This window comes from Pan paniscus, chromosome 5, assembly GCF_029289425.2.
Source record: "Pan paniscus chromosome 5, NHGRI_mPanPan1-v2.0_pri, whole genome shotgun sequence".
NCBI lineage: Eukaryota > Metazoa > Chordata > Mammalia > Primates > Hominidae > Pan > Pan paniscus.
Window position 1 is genome coordinate 147,457,612 of NC_073254.2, and position 25,739 is coordinate 147,483,350.

The following is a 25,739-nucleotide window of genomic DNA, read 5'->3' on the forward strand; positions in this document are numbered from 1 at the left end:
TTTACCTTTTCTTCTACTCCAAACTTCTATGTATCACTTGTAAATCAAACTAAGACTATTTTCTAAATCCTATCGAAAATTCAGATAGTATGTGTCTAAGTTACAAGAGATGTTAGGTTGGACTATACTTCCTAAGTGTCACTCAGTAGTACCCATTTCAATCTCTTTTCATGGCTGTCCCAGTGTGATTGTCCCAGGGCAATCACAAATAATTGCCCTATGTTTTAGAAAGAATTATGTCATTCATACCTGATGACATACTAATTTATTTCAATGTATAACAGATTCAAGTGCTTCATCTGCTTCTTGTCATGGTAAAGCTGATCTTAAATTGTACACAGAATCAAATAATAATGAAAGTCTTTGACAAAAAGTTTACTCCAAGTTTACCACTTATTCTAGTATTTACCAACCTTTTCTGTTGAAGTTTATATATATATAATTTATATTATATGTTATTTATATAAAATATATAATTTCCAGGCCATATTTCATACCCAAAAGACAGAAAGTAAGTCAATTAGGTGATACGGTGCGAAGTCAAGAAATGTTCAGCACAGCTTTTGATATTTTCCCTTGAAAACTTTTTGTTTTTTAAGAAAACTTTTAAAAGAAAATTTACCACAATTATATACATAAAATGAATGCATTTAAAAGACTGATGCTGGTATACTCAGCCCTACAGTTACATTCAGACATCTTGAACTGCCTGAGGTTTTCAATCAGAATGACTGAAAATCTTATGAAAATAATGCAATTTGTTTTGTAATGCAGTTTTTCTTTAAACCATTTGAACATTTAAATCTTCAAATATGAAATTCACAAATGATTGCCCTATGTTTTAGAATTACATCATTCATACCTTATGACATACTAATCTTATTTCAATGTATAACAGATATGTAAAGAAATGTACATAATAACACTTAATGGAAAATAAATGTAGAAACACTGCCTGCTGTCAAGAAACAAAAAAGAAAATTCTAAAAAGAAATGGAAAAGATCTATATTAATAATAATATTAAGGCACAATCAAAAACATTTTGAAAAGGGTAAAAGAGAACTAATGCGTGCATAAATGTCACTAGCAGGTGTTTCCAGACTTACAGAATTTTAGAGCCAGAAAGAACTTCTGAAATCATCTAGCTAACCTTCTCATTTTACAGTTGAGGGAAGAGGCCCTGAGGGTAACTCATCTGCTCAAGGTCACAAAGCCACTAAGTGGCCATTCCAAGAATAGAATCCAGGTCTCCTCATTCCTGGTGGAGTGCCTTGAAGTTCAAAATTCCAAGAAGTGCAAGGGAAGAAAATCGAAATATGAATGCTGGATATGAGAGGAGACTGAGAAGTTGATTTCTGGCTTTGGCAAATTTTAAATTCAGTTTTCTTCTATATCCAATGAGAGAGATGATACTCTATCTTTCAAGTATGACATAAGAATCATATAGCTGAATATTTATTTATTTATTTTTGAGATGGAGTCTTGCTCTGTCACCCAGGCTGGAGTGCAGTGGCGCAATCTCAGCTCACTGCAACCTCCGCCTCCCAGGTTCAAGTGATCCTTCTGCCTCAGCCTCCTGAGTAGCTGGAACTACAGGGGCATGCCACCATGCCCGGCTAATTTTTGTATTTTTAGTAGAGACAGGGTGTCACCATATTGGCCAGTCTGGTCTTGAACTCCTGATCTCGTGATCCACCCGCCTCGGCGTCCCAAAGTGCTGGGATTACAGACGTGAGCCACTGTGCCCAGCCAGCTGAGTATTTATTACTATCTAAAGAGGCTCGTGTCCTTAGCTAATTGTAAACACTGGGTCAAAATAAAAAGGCAAATGGATTTTATCTTAGCAGTTAAAAAATCTGAAGATAAACATGGCAACATGGCCTTAAGCATGCCAGTGCCAGTACATATTTAATCTATGGTTTTGTTTGCAGAATGATCCTGAAGTGTTACAAAGCAGTTACTCATTTGTTCTCTTTATGCTATGACAACCTGGTTGTTATGAGACTAGAGAGCTTCTGATTTCTTGTTTATAACGTTTTTCCATTGCTTATTCTTTTACCCTTTAAACATATTTAACAATAAAAGGGGTACTGTGTTTCTATTTTCATTGGAAAGAAGATAGAAAAGATTGAAAAAGAGAACAACTTTTAAAAAACTAAACTTGTTCTTTTTTGTTTGTTTTAGTTTAGTTTTGTTTTTGAGATGGTCTTGTTCTGTTACCCAGGCTGGAGTGCAGTGGTGTGATCATGGCTCACTACAACCTCAACCTCTGGGGCTCAAGCAGTCTTCCAGCCTCAGACTCCTGAGTAGGGGACCACAGGCACTTGCCACCATGCCCAGGTAATTTTTTAATTTTAATATTTTTTTTTGAGATAAGGTCTTGCTATGTTGCTCAGGCTGGTTTTGAACTTCTGAGCTCAAATGATCCTCCCTCCTTTGCCTCCCAAAGTGCTGAGATTATAGGCCTGAAACACTGTGCCCCGCCTAAACTCATTCTTCTGCATGTTAAAGTTCAAAGGCTACTATAAAGGACGTATTTTAAGAAATCCTTCCTTCTTGAATAATGTCTGCCCCTTGCAATTTTCAAAGTACTTTAAGATCATGAGATCTCAGTTGTTTAGCAGAACTCTTAAATCTTAAATTATCTTCAATTCCTAAGGTCTTGGGTACTTCAATTAACATTCCATTTAACAAATATTTGTGAATACCAATTCTGTGCCAGGTTAGACCAAGAGGACTCAAACAAGAGGAAGAAATCCTTGTCTTCAACAGGTCTGGTCAGCTCTGAAGATTCCCTGAAATGTGACATGTAGCATGACTGTTTGCATTTTGAGTAGCCCACTACACTGGTATAAATTCACAAATTTGGAGAGTCTCTCCTAGGAGTACCCACAGCATTCCACCAAGGAGATCACGGTTTAGTGTTACTCTCACTCAGCCCTAGCTGCATACTATAATCACACAGAGAATGAAAAAGAAAAATAGTAATGCTGGAACTCTCCCCAGACTTCTGACTCAGACCATCCAGTGGTGAGGTCCTGGCTTCAGACTTTTGATAAAGTTCCACAGCTGATTCTGTCAAATTTGGTCCTGTGTTATTTGAGTTCTAGAATGGCAATTTCAACTGTGTGTTAATAAATATAATTTTGATCCTCCTAAAATACTGTTTTGGGGTATAAAATTATGAGGATCACACACAGAATATTTACTATCCATGTACATGTTTGGATTATTACTTGCCAGCTAATGTACTATTTTTCCAGTGGGGGATGTTTATCCTTAGAATCATGGGACACTGGCTGTCTCTTCTATTCTGAAGGCTGAGGACACGTCAACAGGTTTTTTAACCAAGCACATCCGTCATGGGGCTTATGCACAGGCATTTCCAGATGACAGAAATATTCAAAAGACACACGTTTGAATGATCTGTTCTTTTTAGGTAGTGGTCCAAATTCTGAACCAAACAGTAACATATTTGAGAAATGTGGGCTATTTTAAAACTAGAAACAGACCTTGCTCACATTTTTCAAACTTGTTTTTAGCATCTCATTGTATTATTTACAGATTCTTGACTTGGAGGATACTGATAATGATGACAATAAAATCAAAATAATAAAAAGGACTGTTTGAGGGCTACCTTTACTTTAGTGACCAGCAGAGTCCTGGGAATGCTTGTCCACCACAAGAGGGCCACCCTGAGCCACTTACTTCTCTCTGCTAGGATGTTTCAGCAGTAAAGCATGGCTCAGGCTTGGTGAGTGTAATTTGAAGGACACAGGAACTAATCCATATTCCCCCAGGGAGTAACTAATCCACCTATATCTTCTACGAGAAATGTTAGATTTATCACTACTGGGTGGCAGCATTCTATTTCCAAGAATTGCCTAGTAAAATACCACTGGTAGAGGAAATAACTATTGGCTACTCACACTTCGGCACAGAAAAGAAGAGGTAGCACATACTAAGGACTAGAAGGAACAAATCAATATGGGTAGGCTTTGATTAGAGGTCAGGAAAGCCATCTGTTTCATTCACAGGGAATGGAGTGGGGAAACAGGTGGAAGATCTGAATGGGGAACTGCATAGGTGGGTGTTAGATTTTAAGCACTTGGAGTTCAGGTCAAAAGGAATGTGGCATCATGATATGAGAGGGATACAGTAAAGGATCTGGAGGTAAAGTTACAGAACGGGAGGCCCAAAGTCACACTTCAGCGTAGCTCCTAGGCCCACTCTGCAGAACCAGCCAGACCCATTTTCAGGGTCTTCTGCAGAACCATGCAGACCCATTTTCCATGGCCAAGGTCCCTCAGTAAGTCCATATTAGCCTATAAGCACAATACCTTGATGGGTAATTTGCCCATGAACATCTCAAAAATTCATAAAGGAAAAGGGGTTAGGAAGAGAGAGTTACAAAATGGCGATATCATGTAGGGCAAAAGCTATTCAAGTGCAGGAAGGAAACAGTAGGTATTTAGTACATCCTCAAAAGCAGCTGTGTCTGACCCTTCCACTGTATTCTGATGTTGTTGACGCTATCAATATATATTGCAAAATAAGATTTCTGTAACCTTATTCTTTTTTTTTTTTTTTTTTTTGAGACAGTTTCGCTCTTGTCGCCCAGGCTGGAGTGCGATGTCACGATCTCAGCTCACTGCAACCTCTGCCTCCTGGGTTCAAGCAATTCTCTTGCTTCAGCCTCCCAAATAGCTGGGATTACAGGCACTCGCCACCAGGCCCAGCTGATTTCTGTATTTTTAGTAGAGACGGGGTTTTGCCATGTTGGCCAGGCTGGTCTCGAACTCCTGACCTCAGGTGATCCACTCAACTCGGCGTCTCAAAGTGCTGGGATTACAGACGTGAGCCACCGTGCCCAGCCAACCTCACTCTTTCTTTATCCAATCTTTTTAATCCACATTACTATTTTGAATCCAGTCACTTTCTACAAATATCAGGTATCTTCAAACAAATAGCTGCATCTGAATCAATTACATTCCCTCTGAAGTAAGGAGGCTGAATAGAGACTTCAGTTTCCCCTCTTGGACAGTTTTTTTCATATCAAGATGAGGTCCAAGGCCAGGGAGTCCTCATTTTCCTTGACTACCTCAACTAGCTTCACTATGGCTTTTTCCACTAGATGTAATCTAAGCTTATTTACAAACGCTAAGGCCCTCTATGCTATGCCCTCTATGTGGGCCGACAGCCTCAGCAGGTACACATTTCCTTTCAGGCAAAGGCTCAGCAGATACACATTTCCTTTCCTGCTTGGATTCCCAGGAGTCATCTAATGTCCAGAAAAAAATTAATTTCAGTAACTTGTCATGCTGAAACCCAGTTATAAATGACTGATCTAGGCCACTACACAGGATGTTCTATTTAAGAAGTCTAACTCTATTTTGTCTGTCCCGGAGTCAGTGATGCAAAAGGAGTAACACAGAATGTGAAAAAACTGTTTATAAGAAAGATGGAAGGGAGTTATAAACTACAAACTAAACTGAGTGTTCTGACTTTAAGAAATAAGAGTATATAAGTCATTTCTTTAAAAAAGCTCTTAAATTACCTTCCCTTACTAAATCACTTGAGGCAAGTAAGTAAACTGATGAGCTGCTCTCTGCCCCTCATACTCTCTTAATATTTGAATGCACAGGTTAAGGCAGGTACTTTTGACATAAACTTAAAGAGCTAACTTTAAAGGTACATCATGTTGGACAACCTCAAAAAGAAGTGATGCCGTTTCCCAGCCTTCAATAATCACTTATGCATATGCTTGTTAACATAAGCAGCTCAACTCAAAACATTCAGAAGAGACTACAGAAAATAAACGCATAAAGCACACTTTTTCAGAGTCAGTAATTTCCACAGCTCCATATCTGGAGTACACATGACATTGTAACACTTCAAATAGTCAAGATATTGCACCACTCCTGAATACCTCAGGGTGGTTTGCCATTTTCTTAAGTGAGTTGATGTTCTAAACTTTTCTGAAAAGTTCTAGTTTTTAAATTAGTGTAATGCTCTACACTGTTACTGTTTATTTAATGTTTATTTAGTAAAAAATAACAATCATTTAAAATCATTTTAAAAATATATCTAAAACTTTGCTGATAATTTAAATAAAAATCATCAAAACAGGCAAATTTTTATTATCTGAGTTTAATATATGCTAAATAGGAATTTGGATTCAAAAACATTGAGAAAAACATTCAAATATGCAAGTCAATAAAATTTTATTAACATTTTTGTAAAGACTGAATAACTGCTAACAACCACTGATTATGTATTCTCATCTTAAACTAAATGTTTGCAATTTTATCTTCAGATGTTGAGTTTTGTTGGTACCTTATTTTGAAAAATAGCTACAGAAAAATACATACAACTCTGAACTAAAAAAGTTTTATAATGGTAACATTGAAATTGAATAATCAGGAAATGTCAATAGACTTAAGTTTATTAATCATAAATATCTGGGATATAAGATCAGATGGGGCTCTTTAAGACAACACAGCCTGGGCCGGGCACGGTGGCTCACGACTGTAATCCCTGCACTTTGGGAGGGCAAGGTCGGCAGATCATGAAGTCGGGAGATCGAGACCACCCTGGCTAACATGGTGAAACCCTGTCTCTACTAAAAATACAAAAAATTAGGTGGGCGTGGTGGCGGGCGCCTGTAGTCCCAGCTACTCAAGAGGCTAAGGCAGGAGAATGGCGTGAACCTGGGAGGCGGAGCTTGCAGTGAGCCGAGTTCGCACCACTGCACTCCAGCCTGGGCGACAGAGCGAGACTCCGTCTCAAAAAAAAAAAAAAAAAAAAAAGACAACACAGCCTGGCTTAACAGTGAGCAGTGCAAGGTAGAGATTTCTGAGGTTTCTCTTTACATCTAAAAAGTGTTATATTTGCTGCTCTTGTTCTTTGATCAAGTGGGTTATAACAGTACTCTACTCAAAAGATGCCCCCAGAAATATTTAAAATATTACCCACAACTTCACTAGGACAGACACAGACTAGAACTGCCAGTGAGTGCAGAAAATACACCTTTAAGCAGGGAAGACATAGATGAAAATGTATTTAAGTTACATGGAAAGGACCTTTAGAGATTCTATGATTTGCACACATTTTCAAAATGGCAAACATGAAAAACAGCCACTACCACTTTCCCTTCTCTCAACTGATCAACTCAGAAGTACAGTTTAGAAGCATTACCACATTTAAGATATTACCACATTTATTACTGTAACTACAAAGGTGTTCTGCCATGTCCAGGCCATGAAACGTTCTATTTTGTATGAGTTTCTATCTGAAATTCTAGAAGTAGACTGCTGAGAATATCAGGACCTACCCATGAAATGTGAGTTTCATCAAAATATGAATGAAATTACTTTACTTATCAAAAACCAGATCAAAATTAAAAACGTAGAATGAAATCTATCTTTCATTAGACCTAATTGGTTTACAACTAGGGTTTAAGCAGTTATGTCTTCATGCATACTATGTTTTAACTGTACCATATCCCAGTAGTTTAATAAATGGTCGACTTTTCTTACTTTCTGGTAATATTCTCCACTACCTTCTCTTCAATTTCTACATTCAGTTATGGTGTCTGACCCAAAGCATGACTCTACTAGATGAACTGGACTGTAGTTCTATCAGAATGCAGTTACAAACTCTGCACGAATATTTGGAATTAAGGCTGAGCTACCAAATTGACACTCCAAACTTCGTTGGCAGCTGATTAAATAACCATATCGCATTCTATCACACAAACTAAAGTGAAGATTGGAGAATGCAGGCCAAAACACATTCCAGGCTCAGGACTGAATTTTCCTTTGTTTTATGAGTTTAGTTACTTATGCCTAAAAATAGCCAACTGAATTCCTTTTTTCTTAGATCTAGGCCAAATTAACAAGAAGACACTTCTTCCTATGGCCAAGAATGTGCATACAAGGGAATTTTCTAGAATAAGGCTTGCTCTGTTGAGTTTACTTTGGTGTGATGTTTAAATAGCACAGCTTCAAAGGTCCAAACAAAAGATGACGCCTTGTCTTAATAATTAAGAGTCTTTGCTCTCTTGGTGAATCAAGAAGCCTGGTTGTTCCTCTTTCAGAAACAGCTTAATATAACAAAAATAATGCAAGCAACAGGATCAAAGGGGAAGATGCTGGGGACTCTCTTTCTGAGGTTTTGGGCACCATCTTTGTCAACTTATCTTCCCAAGTCTATGTTCTACACTTTAAGAGATAGGTGCACCCTGGATACTGGGTGCCCATTGAACAGCTTTAAGTTATAGGGAAAAGATGGCAAGGAAAAAGGTCACTTTGTGCCTGCTGGCAATTTTCTGACCCCACCTTCCACCAACTGGTCCCCAGCATGTCCCCTAAGATAGAGGCAGTTCTGAATGCCCTGACCCTGGATGCATTTCTCATTATACACCACAGTGTGATGGAGCTGTGTGTGTACACACAGGCACAACCGGGAAGCTGGTTTATGCAGTGAGTGGGGCAGAGTGGAAAAGAGCCTCCCTGGAATTCAACTGTTCAGTAAAGTTGATTCACTAACTTCAGAGGAGCTGTTGGAATGATCCCATATCCCCCAGAATCTGTGAGCAGCAGTCAAGTCAGTACTGCTTCAGCCTACTTTCCTCGCCCCAGTATTTCACAGGAGTTTCACATATGGAGGATCTGGATGAGGTTTAAGTCTCATGAAATTCTATAAAATAACTGCCTGTATTAGTCCACTTTCACACTGCTATAAAGAGCTTCCCTGAGACTGGGCAATTAATAAAGGAAAGAGGTTTGACTCACAGTTCTGTATGGTTAGGGAGGCCTCAGGAATCTTACAATCATGGTGGAAGGGGAAGCAGGCACCTTTTTCACAAGGCAGCAGTGGAGAGGAGTGAAGGAGGAACTTCCAAACATTTATAAAACCATTAGATCTCGTGAGGACTCACTCGCTATCATGAGAACAGCATGGGGGAAACCACCCCCATGATCCAATCACCTGCCTCCCTCTACATGTGGGGATTACAGGTCCCTCCCTCAACCTGTGAGGATTACAATTCAAGATGAGATTTGAGTGGGACACAGAGTCAAACCTTATCACTGCTTTAGGAGTTCATAGGTAAGATTAATACCCCTGTTGCCAGAAGGGCAACATAGGGAACATGACCATAGTTCCTAAAATGAGATCTATAGTTGAGGCTGGTGTTTTGGTTAGCCCAGACATCTCTCCTTTCCTATTCAGGTCATAAGTTATCACTGAGGTGTTTGCACCATCTTTGCATATATTTAGGCTGTCAGCCCATCTAAGAATGCCTAGGGATTTTGTTGTAATAACATGTTAGATCACTGTGGGATCATCTTGAGTCTTGAATTCAGTGTGCACACGTGCCTGTTTCTTTCAGTGGGTGTGTGACCCTGTGCCCACACACAATTCATCTTGGTTCTCTTTTCTGTTAGGTATTACTCCTATTTACCTTTGATTTTGTGTTTTTGAAAACTTGTATTAATGCAAGCCAAGTTTTCTGGCACGACCACCAGTGCAGAAATATAATTGCTTTATCCCTGGAGGTGATATCCCTTCTGGCAAAGGCTGTACAACTAAGTGGAAATGCTCTAGAGAGAATTCAGACATCCACTGAGCAGCTGAAACTTTAAAGTCTACTCAAACCTAGACAACTAATGATCCTGTATCTTGGTATCACATAGTTTACTGTAAGCTTTGTTGAGGCTATATAGAATGTGTATTTTAGATAATTCAAATATCTAAGAGTAGTGGTTCTGGGGCATTTTTAAAAATACAAATGCCTAGGTCCGTACATTTTATTTCAATTAGTATGGAGTAGGTCCCCAAATAAAAACATCCCAGAAATTCTGATGTGCAGCTAGTGTTGATAACTACTGATCTAGTTATTTCATTTTTGATTCCTCTCATGATAAAGAAAGCTAAAATGTAAAGCCAGTTTCTTAAAGTCACATAGGGTGGTGAATACGCATGATGCTTCTGAAGTGAATAAGTGCAAACCATATCACATTTCTCCACAAAGACAACATCAGCAATTTGGACAAGCCAATTATTTGTGATGTGGGATTTCAGGGACCTTGAAGTTCTGATCCCTTCCTCCTAAATGCCAGCGAACTTCCCAGTCATTGTAATAACCTGCAACACTCCACACACTTCCAAATGCTCTGTAGGTGGCTGAGAACCTTTTAACAGGTATAACTGGCTCCAAAGATGATAAATATTTCAGCTACATTTCTGCCCTCAAACATTTACTTTCAGTTCCTGAAATGGTGGCCTGGAAACTTATCACGGATCTAACAGACAAACTTTAGGTTTTAAAGTGTTTTTTATCTCTGAGATGAAAAATTTTAAAAAGCAAACACCTGAATTATATATAATTGATTAAACATGGCATTTATCTAATTTCATTCATTTTTGTAATGAAGCTTTACCTAGCTCTCAGAATCTCTAAAATGAAAAGCCAGAAGTGCATACTGACAGATTCCAACTGTTGGGTAACCACTCCTCACTCCAAGTCTCTCCTCCCCCTATCAAAAAACAAACAGAACCAAAAACCAAAACCAAACAAACCCTATAGAGAGTAAGAGCAGTTATTCTAAACTAAAGTTTTAGACTATTGTGAAGGTTTGTTTGTTTGTTTAATTAATACTCAAATGGATGTGTGGGAGGATGAGACTATAAATAAATCATAGTCCCTTGAAAGTTAAATTCCTGGGATTCCAAGGACCATTACCAATAGCAACTTTTATAACAAAGTTTTTCCACATATCCTTTTTGCAGACATGCAAGATACTTCACTTTCCACAGATTTTCATATCTGTCAACCAACCTGTGAATATTTACAAGTATGTGACTTCAACAAGTGCAGAGATTGCTGACTCTTGGGTGGCACTGGATAAACTATCAATGAGATGGACAGAATGGGTCCTTTGGGTAGATGGAGTCTATCCAGGCCACTTTAGGTTTGAGGAGAAAGGGGGATGCTCAGGTTTATTGAAGTTAGTTTATATCTCGAGAGCACCTCCTGCCTGAACTATGCTACCAGTCTTGGATTGTGATCTAATGAAATTCTAGAAAATGACGATACTTTAATGAAATTCTAGAGAATGACTGTATTTTTTCCCATTCAAAACAATTCACATATCATATTTATAGAGTATTTCCTACTCTGGAGGCAATCTATTATAGAGGATAGGACTCCAAGCAGTAAGTTTGATTAGCAATACACGACTTCAGGTATAATAAGTAAAAGCAGGAGTGGCAGGTTTGGTGGGAATCTGGTCAAATAGAGTAGGATGGGGATAATTATTTCCTAAATGAACTAAGACCTAATCCAATCTCATGCTTCCAAGCATATCTCTGTAGACAAAACACATTGGCATTACAACACATTACTTAGTTTTCATGAGGGTCACATTTCATTTATTTCCCATATTTTTTTCAGATATTTATTGGATGTCAAAATTATCTTGTTAGTTTGATGCAACCTGGCAAAGGTACTTTACAAATGTATATACTTTTTGGAAATGTGACCAAATTGTGAATGTCCGTCCAGCTTTTGAATAATAATAGTGAACTACTGAGAAATAATTATGAGACATGTAGTCCATTTTTATATTCAATATGCCAATTATTTATCAAGAGGAGACAAACAGGATGAAAAAAAGAAATAAAAATTAAAACAATTCATACAGAAAAATGTCACACTTTCTTACCTGAAATATTTTAGTGTTTGGGCTTCTTATTGAATTTGGTCTTGGTAAGATGAGTTGTATCTTTTTAAAGAAATAAGCAGTCTTCAGTGTTTTTATAGCATTGGTTACTACAGAAATTATACTTCTTTTACTTCTTGTCTTGAAGGGTGAACAAAATAAACAAACTGAAAATACTACAATGAATGGTAAATGATGAAAGATTTACAGTACAAAAAACAGTGTAAAAAGGAAGACAAGTTTAAATATTGTTGTGTAAGAAAGTGATGAAAATAATACAAGAATGAGAATAAGTAAAATGATAGGCTGGAACATCTGGGAAGGTAAATGCAAAGACAAAGAGAAGAGTTAATTAATAATAATCTTTAAAACTTAAATTCACATCAACAAATTTAAGTATTCATTCAACTTAAAAAAGAACCTCCACCCTCCCTTAAGCCTATATCTATAAAATCTGAAAGCCTAATATACATAGCACTTTCTCTCACTCTAATTTCTATTATTTTCCCTAAGAGTATAACTGAATACATATCAAAATTCAACACGTTTTATCATAAAACGATATTTTTCATAGCAAAGCAGAGCAACATGCAAGATAAATAAGCGATAGGGCTGCAATGTTTCTAGCTGTACCAACAGGCAGTTAATCTAAAACCATGCTTCTGTACGTAAACTGGCTTTTAAATGTCTTGCGTGTCTTAAAAGCCATGCATGCTGTTGTACTTCCGTGGGTTCTCCAGTGGATACAGGACACCAGGCTTGCCAGAGGAAACAGCATTGCCTGTTTTGTTTCATAAATTATCTTTCATGTGGTTAACTCTGACAAAATGCATTCGTCTTTAAATGGCCACCATACCTGGCCAAAGCAGCTCAGTCCAATTCATCCGGTGTGCCTTTACAAATCAGGATGGAGGAAAAATGCTGGTTTTCCCTGTTCTGGAATAGTTATTACTATTTCTCTGAATTAGTGTTGCCTTCAAGCTACCGTATAGACTCCTTCCCCAGTCCTGAGATTCTCCACTATACAACTGAGAGTGATTTTCTCTGGAAATAATGATCATGTTATTTCAACTTATGGTAAAAAAAAGTGGCTTTCATTTGTTCCTTTCCCGGGGGTTGTAGACACAAAACCATGTCTCTTTACCACTGGTTTCTACATTTACCAGTAGTTATCCATCAGTTCTGTTTTATTTAATTAAATTAATTTTTTTTATTGAGACAGAGTCTCACTCTGTCGCCTAGGCTGGAGGGCAGTGGTGCAATCTTGGCTCACTGCAACCTCCCTCTCCCCGGGTTCAGGTGATTCTCCTGCTTCAGCCTCCGGAGTGGCTGGGATTACAGCAGTGCGCCACCACACCAGGCTAATTTTTGTATTTTTAGTATACACGGGTTTCGCCATGTTGGCCAGGCTGGTCTCGAACTCCTGACCTCCTGCCCTCTTTGGCCTCTGGGATTACAGGCATGAGCCACAGTGCCCTGCCATCAATTCTGTTTTAGTTTTATTCTTTCTTTTTTTTGAGACAGGGTTTCACTCTTGCCCAGGCTGGAGTGCAGTAGTGCAATCACCATTCACTGCAGCCTCGACCTGCCTGGGCTCAGGTGATCCTCCCACATCAGCCTCCGGAGTAGCTTGGATTACAGGTGCGTGCCACCACACCCAGCTAATTTTTCATATGTTTTGGAGAGACGGATCTCGCCTTGCTGACCAGGCTGGACTCGAACTCCTGAGCTCAAGCAATCCACCCTCCTCGGCCTCCTAGTCTAGTCATTTTTTTAAAATCCTAAACTCAATATGGATCTTGGCTCGAAAACCACATATCAGCAGTTAAATATTCCTATCCAGGACCATCTTGCAGTTCATCTGCTAGCAGAGTAACAGAGAAAAATATTGACCTTCTAAAATAATAACGTGCCTCAAAATCCGTTACTCTTTCCACAACAATTGAGGGTAATGGTGTTCAGTTTTCCTTTTAAACAAAACAGAGGAAGAAATGGTGACTATGTGATGGAGTCACAAAAACCTCAGCCCTGCAGAAGGACAGTGTGTAAGAACTGGTGGGCCGAGGCCGGGGGTTTCAGGCCCCAGCGCGGCCCTGAGCGGGGGCTTCCCTCAAGCGGGGCGCGGCAGTCCGGGCGCCGAGACGCCCCCCAGGGACGCGGCTCCACGGGCCAGCCTGGCCACCGCCGTGGCTCGCAATAGGCAGAACTGTACCTGACTCACGGAAATGGGCTCCTCGGCGCCGCGGTCGTCTGCAGACTTGGGCACCTCGAGGCGGTCGATGAAGGTCTGCAGCTCCTTGCGGAAGGCCTTCATCTGAGCGTTGATGCGGTAGAGCAGCTCGTGCTCGCGGATGCGGCTGCCGTCGTCCTCCTCGTCCATGAGTCCGAACAGGTCCCCGTTGGCCACGTAGATGCGCGCCTCGGTGATGATGGTGCTCGTGTCGGCGATGAGCCGGTCGATGGTCTTGCCCAGGCGCTCGGCCTCCGAGCGGATGTCCTTCATCTGCTGCCGATCGGAGAAGCTCTTGGGCCAGGGCCCGGGCGCCGGGTAGAAGGAGCGAGTGGGCGTGAGGCAGCGGATGTTGCGCACCTCCTCCGAGTCGCTCTCGCCGCCGATGGGCCCTTCGCGCTTGCGGTGCGGCGGCCGCGAGTCGTCGTCGCTCTCCTTCTTGCCCGCGTCGCTCTCGGCGTCGCTGTCGCGGGGGCTGCCGCGGATGCCCAGGTGCGAGGCCAGGTCGTAGCGCTGCATGTTGGACATAAGCACGCGGTTCTCATACTGCAGCTGCATGACCTTGCCGCTGAGCTCATTGATCTGCAGGCGCGCCGCCTTCAGCTCCTCCTGCAGGGCCTCGGTCTTGGCGTTGTCGTGGTGCCGCGCGCTGTCGTGGCCGCCGGACTTGTACTTGTACTTGTTGAGCTCCGCCGTGATGCGCTTGTTCTGCTCCTCCAGGTCGGCCACGTTCCTCCGCAGCAGCTCCGTCTCGTCTTCCACCAGCTGCAGGTGCTGCCGCAGCTCCGACAGGGATTCGCTCTGCTCCCTCATGAGTGGGTTGGCCGAGCCGTTGAAGTCATCGCCCCTAAGGTCGTCCAGTTCCGCCTTCAGGCCTCTGTTCTCCACCTCCAGTTCGACGATTTTCCTGCCCAGGATGTTGGCTTCTTCCTCCACCAGCCTTAGCCGTAGCTTGAGCTCGGCCTCCCTAGTGCTGGGAGGGCCTCCGGCTTCTCCTTTGGGCAAAGGACTGTCCAGATCCCCATAAAAGGATCTGTACTTCTGGAGCTCGTGTTCAAATCTGTCCTTTTCTTTATCAATCTTGGCCATTTTCTTTCTCATCAAAGCGGCTTCTTCCTTAACAAACTGCAGCTGGCACTTCAGATCTTCATTGTCCTCCTCATTTGGGGGAAAAGACGGAAAAGGATAGGAGATCATTTTTATGTAAATCAAGGAAACAACCAAAAGAGGACACCTGGATAAATAATTTTTCTTGCAATCCAGATTTAATGACAGAGAGAAACAGAAGCAGATACTGTGTATTTTCTTCAGATCACTTAAATTCTCTGGCAAATTAAAGATTAGAACAATGTTACATCCTGGAAGCAAAAAGGAAAAGGAATATGAAAAGAGAAAAACTGTGGCATCACTATTCAGAGATTATTATATGTTGTAACTGCATACAACTGTTTGGTGATCATTTCAGCAGTGTTTCTTTTGTTTCATTATTGCAGTAATAAATATAAAATCTGTTCAACGAGCATGTGGTTCATATGCATTTGCGGCCACTTTTTTGTCACTTACACTGAGCCAAGTGCTGAAAAGTGTTTTACAAATATAAACCTAATTTAATATTCAGAGTAAACTTAGGAGTAGGTTTTACAGTTCCTGGTTTAAAGATGTTCAGTAACCGTTCGAAGGTTACACAGCTAATGAATAGCAAAGGACAAAGGTGAAATTTGAATCCAGTTCTGGCTGAAACGAATGCTCAGGCTCTTGATTTCTGTGTCACTTAGGAAATAATCTGCCCCCTGTTTTTATTCAAAGGAAAATTGTTTTAGAGGCCTGTAAGTCAGGAAAGGTTGACATTGGAATGGTCCATCCAAGGAGAAACTGTTAAGTTTTCCATCTAGATCACATTTAAAATAGGTTGTACTCCCATCAGTCTGAAATGGATAAAGCCTGGCAAAAGGATAGTGGAACTATAGAAGTTCTTCTCACACATTCTTACGACAACCTCAGAGCCCAATCATTAACTAAATTGAAAAGTACAAAAGGAGGAATGGAAATCTTTCTCTGAGGGATATTACTGAAGCATGTTATTATGTCTAAGGTCATTTCTCCCAAGGACAATTTCTCAAAATTCTCTTTTAAGTGTGTACTTTCAGCCAATCATATAACTTCTGTGAACTTTGGTTTCTTCATTAAAAAAACAAAAATAAAAATTCTTTCCTTATCCAGTACTCGGTCATCTGTGTTTGAGATGCATTCTGGTAAAGAAGGAGCAACCACTGGTGAGAAGGTGAGGAGAATAATGAGCTTCTGCCAGAGATGCTCAGTAAATACCACACAGAGCCTTTGAGATGGAAGAGATGGAGAACAGGGCACAGGTCTTCTGTCTTCCTATCTACTAATGGGAATATGAAGAATATGAAGGGTTTGAGAGCTGCTGGGTGTGCAGAGCCTGAACATTACATTCCATATAGTATTAAATACTTATATCAGTCCTTCAAGATAGGTGATGCTATCTCCCCTTTACCGATAGGGGAGATTTATTAACATTGCAGTGCACAAGTTAATAAGTGACAGAGCACCGTCTATATTCTGGCTGAGTCCCAAACTCATATTCCTTCCACTGCACATGCTGCCTCTAGAAAAGAAGCATAAAAGAAAAAAAATAGAGCAATGTGGTAAAATCAAAGAAGTAAGATGTGTTGCCTTGTACACTTTCCTCTAGGAGAGGTTTAGAAGAAAGAAGAGAAGGACTACCAGAAGAGATGAGAGAGCCTTAGCAGCATCCAGAGAGGAGAAGAGGGTATGTCATGGAAAGCTTTGATGGAAGATTTTTTGAGGATGAGACCAAGGACATGTTACAATGTTTTGGATCACATCAGCAGAGGAATCAAAGATGACCCTGAATTTTTGAGTTGAGGGGTCTCATTGGATTGTATGGCCAATAGCAAGGGTAGAGAATGAATAAAGAGGAGCATTCCATTTAGATCGCTTTTAAAATAGGATGTACTCCCATCAATCTAAAATGGATAAAGTTGGTTCTGCCTGCTGAAAGGATAGTGGAATGAAACTTACAGAAGTTCTTCTCAAACATTCTCACGACATTCTCATGATAACCTCAAAGCCCAGTCATTAACTAAATTGAAAAGTACAAAAGGAGAAATGGAAATGGTTTTGGGTGAAGAATGTGGGTTTAAGGTTTTAAGAATGCTGTCTGTGAGGTGTTCCAGTGGAGGGATACAGGGTGGAAACATCCATCAACAGTCATGTAGAATCTCAGGCTCATGATTAGATTACTAAGATTACAGCTTGGCACTTAGAGCTCAGGTCAAGAAGTGAGGACATGTGGATGAGATGTGTAGAGGTGATGGTTGAACCTATCATAATGGTCACAGACACAACCAATGAGGAGAAGAAAAGAAAGGGAGACAGATGGCCAGGCGCGGTCACTCATGCCTGTAATCCTAGCACTTTGGGAGGCTGAGGTGGGTGGATCACAAGGTCAGGAGCTCGAAACCAGCCTGGCTAATAGGGTGAAACCCCATCTCTATTAAAAATACAAAAATTAGCTGGGCATGGTGGCATGCGCCTGTAGTCCCAGCTGCTCGGGAGGCTGAGGGAGGAGAATTGCTTGAACCCCGGAGGCAGAGGTTGCAGTAAGCCGAGATTGCGCCACTGCACTCCAGCCTGGGTGACAGAGCGAGACTCCATCTAAAAAAAAAAAAAAAAAAAAAAAAAAAAAAAAGAGAAAGGGGGAGACAGGTAAGAAATAGTCAAAGGTTTGGGAGGGGAAATCTAAGGTCATGTAGGCCAATAATTAGAAACAATGTTTGAACAGAAACATGACCAAAAATGATAGGCTAAACAAGGGGTGGATTATTTTAGACCATATAGGGTAACTTCCTGATGTTGTCATGGCATTTGTAAGCTGTCATGGCACTGGTGGGATTGTAGCAGTGAAGACGACCAGAGGTCACTCTCGTTGCCATCTTGGTTTTGGTGAGTTTTAGCTGGCTTTTTTACTGGAACGCATTTTATCAGCACAAATAAATGTCAAATATGCTTTTACATAGGCTAGGTTTTATTTGACATGCAAGAGTAGATGAGACTGGGAAGCCAGGTAGGGTTGCATATGTGGTGGAAGTCCTTGATTGCAAGGCAAGGCCTTTATTTGCTAGTATAGTTGGCATATACTGCAAATTGAATCTAACCAAAACAGCAGTGGGTGTGATACAAGGCACACACTGAAGCAGAATAACACTTCACTGGGTTATATTAAGCAAATAAAAAAGAGAATATCTGATTTGTGTGTATGTAAGCGCTCCTGCCCAAAGGAATGAAAACAACAATTATTTTAACACTTGGACATAGACTGAATATAATAGAGTCATTATGAGGGAAAGAGCTGCATCAAGGGCTAATGGTCATGGTAATTATTTTATTTATTTAAAAATAAATATTTTCAAGATACAAAATGTGCTAGTTTCTGCAATGCCAAGAGTTTACCACCCTGTATGCCAATATGCCTTGCATCCTGATCTTGTAACCCAACTATTGTAGGCTGCATTGGAAACTTGGCATAGAAATATCGTACATAATTATTGATAAAAAAAGGAGATTGTATGCAAAGTGCCTGGTCCACAGTAATTGAGCAGTAAATACTTTCTCCTATTTTCCACAGTGAAAGGTAGGCAAGAAAAATTAAAATGCTCTGAGGTGTGAAGCAAGTTATTTCTTATTTTTGTGTATGTTAAAGACTCACTCAATTGAAGATGCAAATTACATGTGAAGAGGGGAACATAAAGATATGATGATGATGAAGGCCAGTAAGAAATGAGCTACGCCTGGCTTCCACTTTAAGAGCCACTACTAGAAACTAAATTGCATTCTAATCGATTACATATATTAACTCATTTAGTCTGTACAACAACTCTCTATTATGATTCCCATTTTATATATGAAGAAATAGAGGCACTAAAAAGAATAAGTAATGGGCCCAAGTTCATACAGCCGGTATATGCCAGAGATTTCAACCTAGGCAGCCTGGCCCTAGAGCTACAGTTCTTAATTGCTGTGCAGTATAATTTCTCTGTAAATAAAGTCACTGTGCTGCTGGAGGAACATGTGAGGAAGAGATCAAAGAAGCTGAAGCAAATTAACAAAATGAAATACAAAGCTAAATGAATAATAGACAGTTGGACCATATGAAATTGCCACTTCTGTAGATCAAATTCAATAGCATGTTGGCAATTTTGTGTGATTTACATAGAAAAAGGAGACACGGGAGTATTTAAAAGCATGTATTGAACCTGTGCAGAGTGCCAATCACTAGACACAGATGATTCAAAGCTGAATAAGATGGCTCCTGTCTACAAAAATGCCCTGGCTAAGTAGGAGAGATGAATGCATAAACAAGAATTACAATAGAATGGTATATTTTCAGTAATACAAATATGTGGATCGATGGTTTGCAACCTTGACTGAGCATTGGAATCGTGTTATAATTTTGTAAAAATGGACCATTTTATAATTGAGATATCCCATCAGAGATAGCCTGATCAGTCTCCTGAGGTGGGTTTTTTAAAAGTGACAGGTCATAACCTCTGAAAATAAATGTGTTGGAAATGATAGCAGAAACTTCAAATGCTACAGTATACTTATAAAAAAGGAAGTTTTTGCCCATGAAATAAAAGCTGGTAGATTGCATAGCATCTTGACTTTTGTAAGGTCCCTGACCTCACTGAGAAACTGATTAAAGTTGTGGATGTTTTTGCAGAAAGTTGCCCACATGCATAGTGAGTGGAGGTCCATAAAGCCAAGACTAAACAGTTAAGAATTCCTGCATCAGAGACTATGGTTGAAAAGAATAAATAAGCTTTTAACACAGGAAGTGTAAGAATAGGACAAATGTAGATACAGCGTCTACTCCATAAACAAGGTAGGAAAGAAGATTCATGGCAACACGTGAAATGATTCACAACAAAATATTTAGAGTGAGTTGGATAAAGTGACAGCAAAGACAGAGTGGAAAAGCTGTAGTGACAGAGTATATTTGGACTTACTAAGGGAACAGAGAGAAAGGTACAAAAAATGGTATCATGGTCCTGGCTGTGAGATTCTCTGGGATTCTAAAAATGCTGAGGTCCATACATGTTCTGGTGCAAGTACCAGGAGAAAACAGAGCAGGAAAAGAGCAGGTACAGAGAGGAAAAAGGAAAATAATATATAGTTAATACGTTATGCTTTAAAAAATGTCTGAGATCAACTTTTTCAAATTTTGAATATTTAAAATCACTTTAGTTAAATTATCTATCTAATGTGAAAAAAACCTTGTAATCACAAAAGTATACTACAGTACCATAGATTCCAACTGACATAGTTTAAAGGTTAATATCTAGCCAAGTGCTTTTGGAGAGTCATAATGTCAGAGGCGTGTGACCCAGAACAACTACATCTTGAATAGGAGCTGGGTAAAATGAGGCTGAAACCCACTGGGCTGCATTCCCAGATGGTTAAGGATTCTGAGTCACAGGATGAGATAAGAGGTCGGCACAAGATACAGGTCATAAAGACCTTGCTGATGAAAGCATTCCAGTAAAAAAGCCAGCTAAAACTCACCAAAACCGGGAATGACCTCTGGTCGTCTTCACTGCTACAATCCCACCAGTGCCATGACAGTTTACAAATGCCATGACAACATCAGGAAGTTACCCTATATGGTCTAAAAAGGGGAGGCATGAATAATCCACCCCTTGTTTAGCATATCAAGAAATAACCATAAAATGGGTAACCAGCAGCCCTCAGGGCTGCTCTGCTTATGGAGTAGCCATCCTTTTATTCCTTTACTTTCCTAATAAACTTGCTTTCACTTTACTCTATGGGCTCGCCCTGAATTTTTTCTTGCACGAGATCCGAGAACCCTCTCTTGGGGTCTGGATTGGGATCCCCTTCCTTAACAATAGTGTCATTTTTATCCCAAATGTTTCCTCTTCCATTTTAAAATCTTCTTCATTACAACCATTGGCACCTCTTTTTACCTTGAAAGCAAAGCTAGTCTTTACTGTGGCTGTGTTTCTAAGGTTTTTAACAAGCCCATGTTAAGTACATCTTTCAACTTTCATTTTTATTCTTTTGTCTCCTTTCTTTTGCTTCTCCAATCACTGGTATGGAGAATTACTTCATTCCAGGGCTCTCTAAAGATATAATGAGCCTTTCTCTCCTTTCTGACTTCCCTCTGCAACATTCCTTTCTTTACTTTCTCCTGACACTATAGGAACAGCCTTTCTATTGACCTTATTAATTATAAAAGGACAAGATTAGCATCATGAGTACAGTTCTCAAATATAGCAGCGTATAAAATACGAATGACATTTTTCTGCATGCTTACAATGTAAAGCAATTATAATAGGGATGTTATGGCTGGCTTTATAAGTAAATATTCTGATTTATACTACCTGTATCTACAGCTACATAATTGATATGCAAATTTGACTTTGTTTTGCATAAGTTTATCTGGCCATTATATCTATTTATAAATGTAGCTTGTGATTATATACACTTAGAGGTACTTGATGTACTAGTTGAAATTTTATTTCCACATACCTCTGTGGGAGTCTGTTGAGCCTTTTTTTCAGATTTTGGCAAATCTTTGCTTCCTCTTCTTTTTAAGGATAACTGAAACAAAGCACGAATATATTTAGTTGGATAAACTATAATTTTAATTCAATTTTATGTTTTTAAGTATTCTAGTCTCAAATGACAAAACCAAGACAAATAAAAAGAGTTAGTTCAATAATCATAAAAGGAGGAAAAAAATCCTAAACCAGATAGATTTAGATATATTTTTACTTTGGACTAGGATACACATCACAGTAGAATGTAGCTGGCAATTATTTAATTTGAGAAATACAGGAAACCTACTGTGAAAATGCAGAAAAACAACAGACAAAATTGATTGTTGACTCAATATGATATATAGTTCAAATGTAAACAAATGCTTGTTAGCATTCCACATCACTAAAGGAAAAAAAGTAAGTTATTATTTCCAATGTTGGGAGTTAGGTTGCTATAAGCTTATGAACACACACTTTCAGTGAATTTATGTAGAATCGGAAGCACTTCATTCTCCCCTCACCACACATCACCCCCTTGCTCCTCCTCGACACGTGCAAAATGATAGGGCATGGTAGGGGTTGTAGTGAAATGGAGAAGGCATGCCCCATCTCAAGAAACAGGTGGACCAGCCACAGCTTCAGCTCATTGTGTGATACAGGAATGTGGGCTTTTACAAGAGAAGCTGGAAATCTGGATTCTTATGTAAAATCTCCCACATTTTACTGGCTGATCCTAATTAAAATTCAAACTAACACTTTGGAAGTCAAAGAATACACAGCTAGTGCCAAACTGTTTCAAGGACAAGCGTAATATGATGTCTGGTGCTCAGTTCCATTTCTCACACCAATATAAGAAGAAGGGTCTCTGTATGTAAACAATAATTATCCATATGTATGACGGTCTACCATATACTAGACATTGAGGGGGAGACTCAAAGTTTGATTAGATACTGCATCTACCATCAGGAAGCTGAAACTTAGCAGGGGAGGAGACAGAGAAGCAAACAATTACAGTGCAAGTTGATAAATGCTATGCTTTAGGTTCTGTGAAGCAGGGGTTTTGATTTAGTGTGGCATCACCACCATAAAAATAGTGCTTGCTACATGGCAGGTGGTGAAAAAAATACTTGCTGAACTAATGATATATGAATACCAAATCGAGGTTCTGAGGTCAAAGAGAAGGACAGGGGTATAGACTGACAGTAAAAATAGGGAAGCCTTTTCCAAAGAGGAGTCTTCATAAATTTGCAAAGAAATGAAAATTAAATTCTTCACATGTTAATTTCTAACCCATATCCACTGTTAAGTAAAGGCATACGTTCAAGCACAGAAGGCAGGGGAATACTTTGGTGCAACTGCTTTCATTCAGTATGAAACTGAAACTACAGAGACAAATGAATAGCCCACGTGGTTATTCATTTCTAGTTCTTTACAGGAAGAAGTTCTTTCTGTTGCTTGTATAATCTTCTTAGAAAGGAAAGCTTGGGGACTGACTCACCATAACCAAAAAGTAATTTAGGAAGTAATCAACAAAACAGTCCCAAGAATACCAAGAATAAAGTGAGCTAAACTAAGAAACCTGGAACATTCTAGGTAGGGGCTACCTACAAGAAGCGTTGAATTTGTTTCACTAAATACTTATTGAATGCTTGTATTTGAATTCACTCAATTATATGTTTATTTAGTGACTACCAATGCACTTCATAACATACCTGTGACACAATAATAATAAAACCAATGTGATCTTTGCTCTTTTGGGGGTTCTCAGCTTACTTGGCATGATCTGTTCAGTCTGGAATTCAACACAGTGTTATGAAAGCAATGATAATACAAGAACAATATTAACTGTCATTGAGCCCTAATTCATGTCAACCCCTTCACATACATTATCTCAGCTAATTTTTAAACACTCCTTTTAGCCTCACTTTGCAGGTGCTGAAACTAAAGTTTACAGGGGTAAACAGAAGTAGATGAATAAATTATCAAAAGCATCAGTTATCTCTGTGCTCCTCAGAACAGCATCATCAGTGTCACCCAGAAAGCTGTTGGAAAAGCAAATTCTTGAGATTCATCCCAGAACCACTGATTCAGAAACTCTGAGGATGAGGCCCAGTGATCTATGATTTAATAAGCTAAATTTGCAAATGCCTAAAGTTACTAGTTGGTAACAATAACTTCAGACCTTGACCCAAGTCTTTCTCATATCTAACTGTTAGCTATTAGATCACTAAGGAGAAAGACTTTATCTAATCTAGGGCTAGAGATGGTGTGGGGAGCTAGGGATAATTTCCAAAATGAGTAGCATCTTATCTAGAATCTGGTGCAGGAGTAGTTAGCCAATGGAAGATGAAGAGGAGGAAAAGGGAAAAAAAGGCATTCCACATAGAAAACCCATTTCTGGGACAGAAATTCCATATGGGTGTTACAGAGTGAGAGGAGAGGAGTGACATGAGATTTGCTGGTGGCATAAGTCAGATCTTGAAGGACATTGAATAAAGATTGAATTTTATCTTATTCAGGTCAAATTATTGTCCTAGGGTCAACTTGGAGCACTAAATGCCCCTATTGAGCAAGAAATGTCATAACTAGACTGTCATAAAGATATACAAAGACACAAGGGTGGCAGTACAAATGGCTGTGAGATAAAGATGTTACATGCAGGGGTTTAAAAGGAAAGTATGTTCTAGTTCTGGAAATGTTTTTTGGTCTTTGTGTTTCATTCATTTCATAGGTATTTAGTTTCTGGTCTATATGTGGTACTGTATATATGCCAAACACATGTGACTAAGAAATATTGTACTCTTTCCCCAAAGAGCTAACTGTTTATAATGATAAAAAGGATGCAATTAGCAAAAACAGTGGGCAGAACTAACTCAGGGCAATAAATGAACAAAAAGGGACTGAGAGGGCAAAGGAAGAAGCTCTAATTCCAGATCTGGGGAATCAGAGAAAATCATCCAAGAGAACTGACTTTTGAAGGATATGCAAAATTTCAACAGAAATAAAACTGAACAAACTGTTGTAGGAGTAAAGATATAGAGGAATGAGTGTGCCTTTCAGATGCACTAACTCCTGAAAAGAAGTGATGGAGGTAGGGCCACTGTAGAGATGGGGTAAAAGAAGATGCAGAAAACATTGAGGTCAGCTTGTGCAGCTGAGAAATTTAGACTTTATCCTTTGGGCAATGTTAAAATGAGACCTCTAAATTAATATAAGAGCAATGCTGAAATTAGGGCATTCTTTCCTAAGAGGCATTTTCTATTTTGCTTTTATTTAAATATCACTCAGGTGGGGTGTTAAGCTCAAATAAAGCTCTGAAGTAAAGCCTTCCCCTTGAATAAAGATACATTAGCTTTCAGGTGCCTTTAGGGCTGCTACTATGTGTAAGTATCACATTTGCATTTTCAATAAATATTTCATCATATTTTCATATTCCAGTAAGTTTATGTTAACTTTCTGAATCCTATGAAACAAAGATGAGACATTTCTATGGATACAGAAAGTTAGAGAAATAATGTGAGTCCAAGTAGTCCCTTTCCTGTGAGGATGAAACTGTGTAACCTCCCCCCTTGTCATCCTCCCCCACCATCATCCACTAAATCTTGTAACCTCTGCTAGGGGAGCAGTTGGGGAGGCCACAGTGAAATCTCAGATTTTCATATTTGCTGGCAAAGCAGGCACTTCTCTAGATGGTTCTCTAGATAAATACGTTGAAAACATTTATTGTCCACTTCTTAATTCTTTACATTCCCAGCCTCAGCTTGTCCAAAAGAGGCTGCTGTTCTTTTTGATCATGAGAAGGCCAGGAATTAGAGAGTTTTGCCAGTAATTATTTTTTCACAGCAATGATATAAAATGCGTTGTTTGTTTTCTAAAAATGTTTTGAGATTATCTTCCTTTTCTCAATTAAAATTTACTCCACTTAGTATGTAGCATCTTTATGTTTTCAGCAGTTAAACCACAGAGAAGAATGTGCCTAACATGCTACCAAAAGACGTATTATGCATATAGAAGTCTCCTATGCTGTTGATAAAATTAAAGAGAGATTCATTTGTGTGGTAATTAAATCAAGAAGGAAACTATAGAGACATTAATATTTAGATCTTTTGAGCCCTAAATATGTGTCATGCACTTTTCTAAGCACTTTATATGTATCTACTCATTCAGACTGACAACAG

General features: G+C 39.4%; 2 protein-coding genes across 5 annotated transcripts in view; both read right to left on the reverse strand.

The window, feature by feature from the left end:
• The window catches only part of KIAA0408 (KIAA0408 ortholog), a 34,823-nt gene extending 22,952 nt beyond the window's left edge, over positions 1-11,871 (reverse strand). Inside the window, exon 1 of one of the 2 annotated variants that reach the window (XM_055114107.2) lies at positions 11,731-11,871. The gene's annotated coding sequence lies outside the window, so the exon portion shown is untranslated. The remainder of the gene's footprint in view (positions 1-11,730) is intronic. The other variant, XM_034962824.3, reaches the window with a different exon arrangement.
• A 32-nt stretch (positions 11,872-11,903) lies between these two features.
• MTCL3 (MTCL family member 3) overlaps positions 11,904-25,739 on the reverse strand; it is a 46,464-nt gene continuing 32,628 nt past the window's right edge. For 2 of the 3 annotated variants that reach the window (XM_034962820.3, XM_055114106.2), the window contains exons 5-7: positions 21,551-21,622; positions 13,940-15,115; positions 11,904-12,042 (exon numbers count right to left, since the gene is read on the reverse strand). In XM_034962820.3, the coding sequence (XP_034818711.3) occupies positions 11,932-12,042; positions 13,940-15,115; positions 21,551-21,622 (1,359 nt within the window). In that variant the 3' untranslated portion in view covers positions 11,904-11,931. The remainder of the gene's footprint in view (positions 12,043-13,939; positions 15,116-21,550; positions 21,623-25,739) is intronic. The other variant, XM_034962821.3, reaches the window with a different exon arrangement.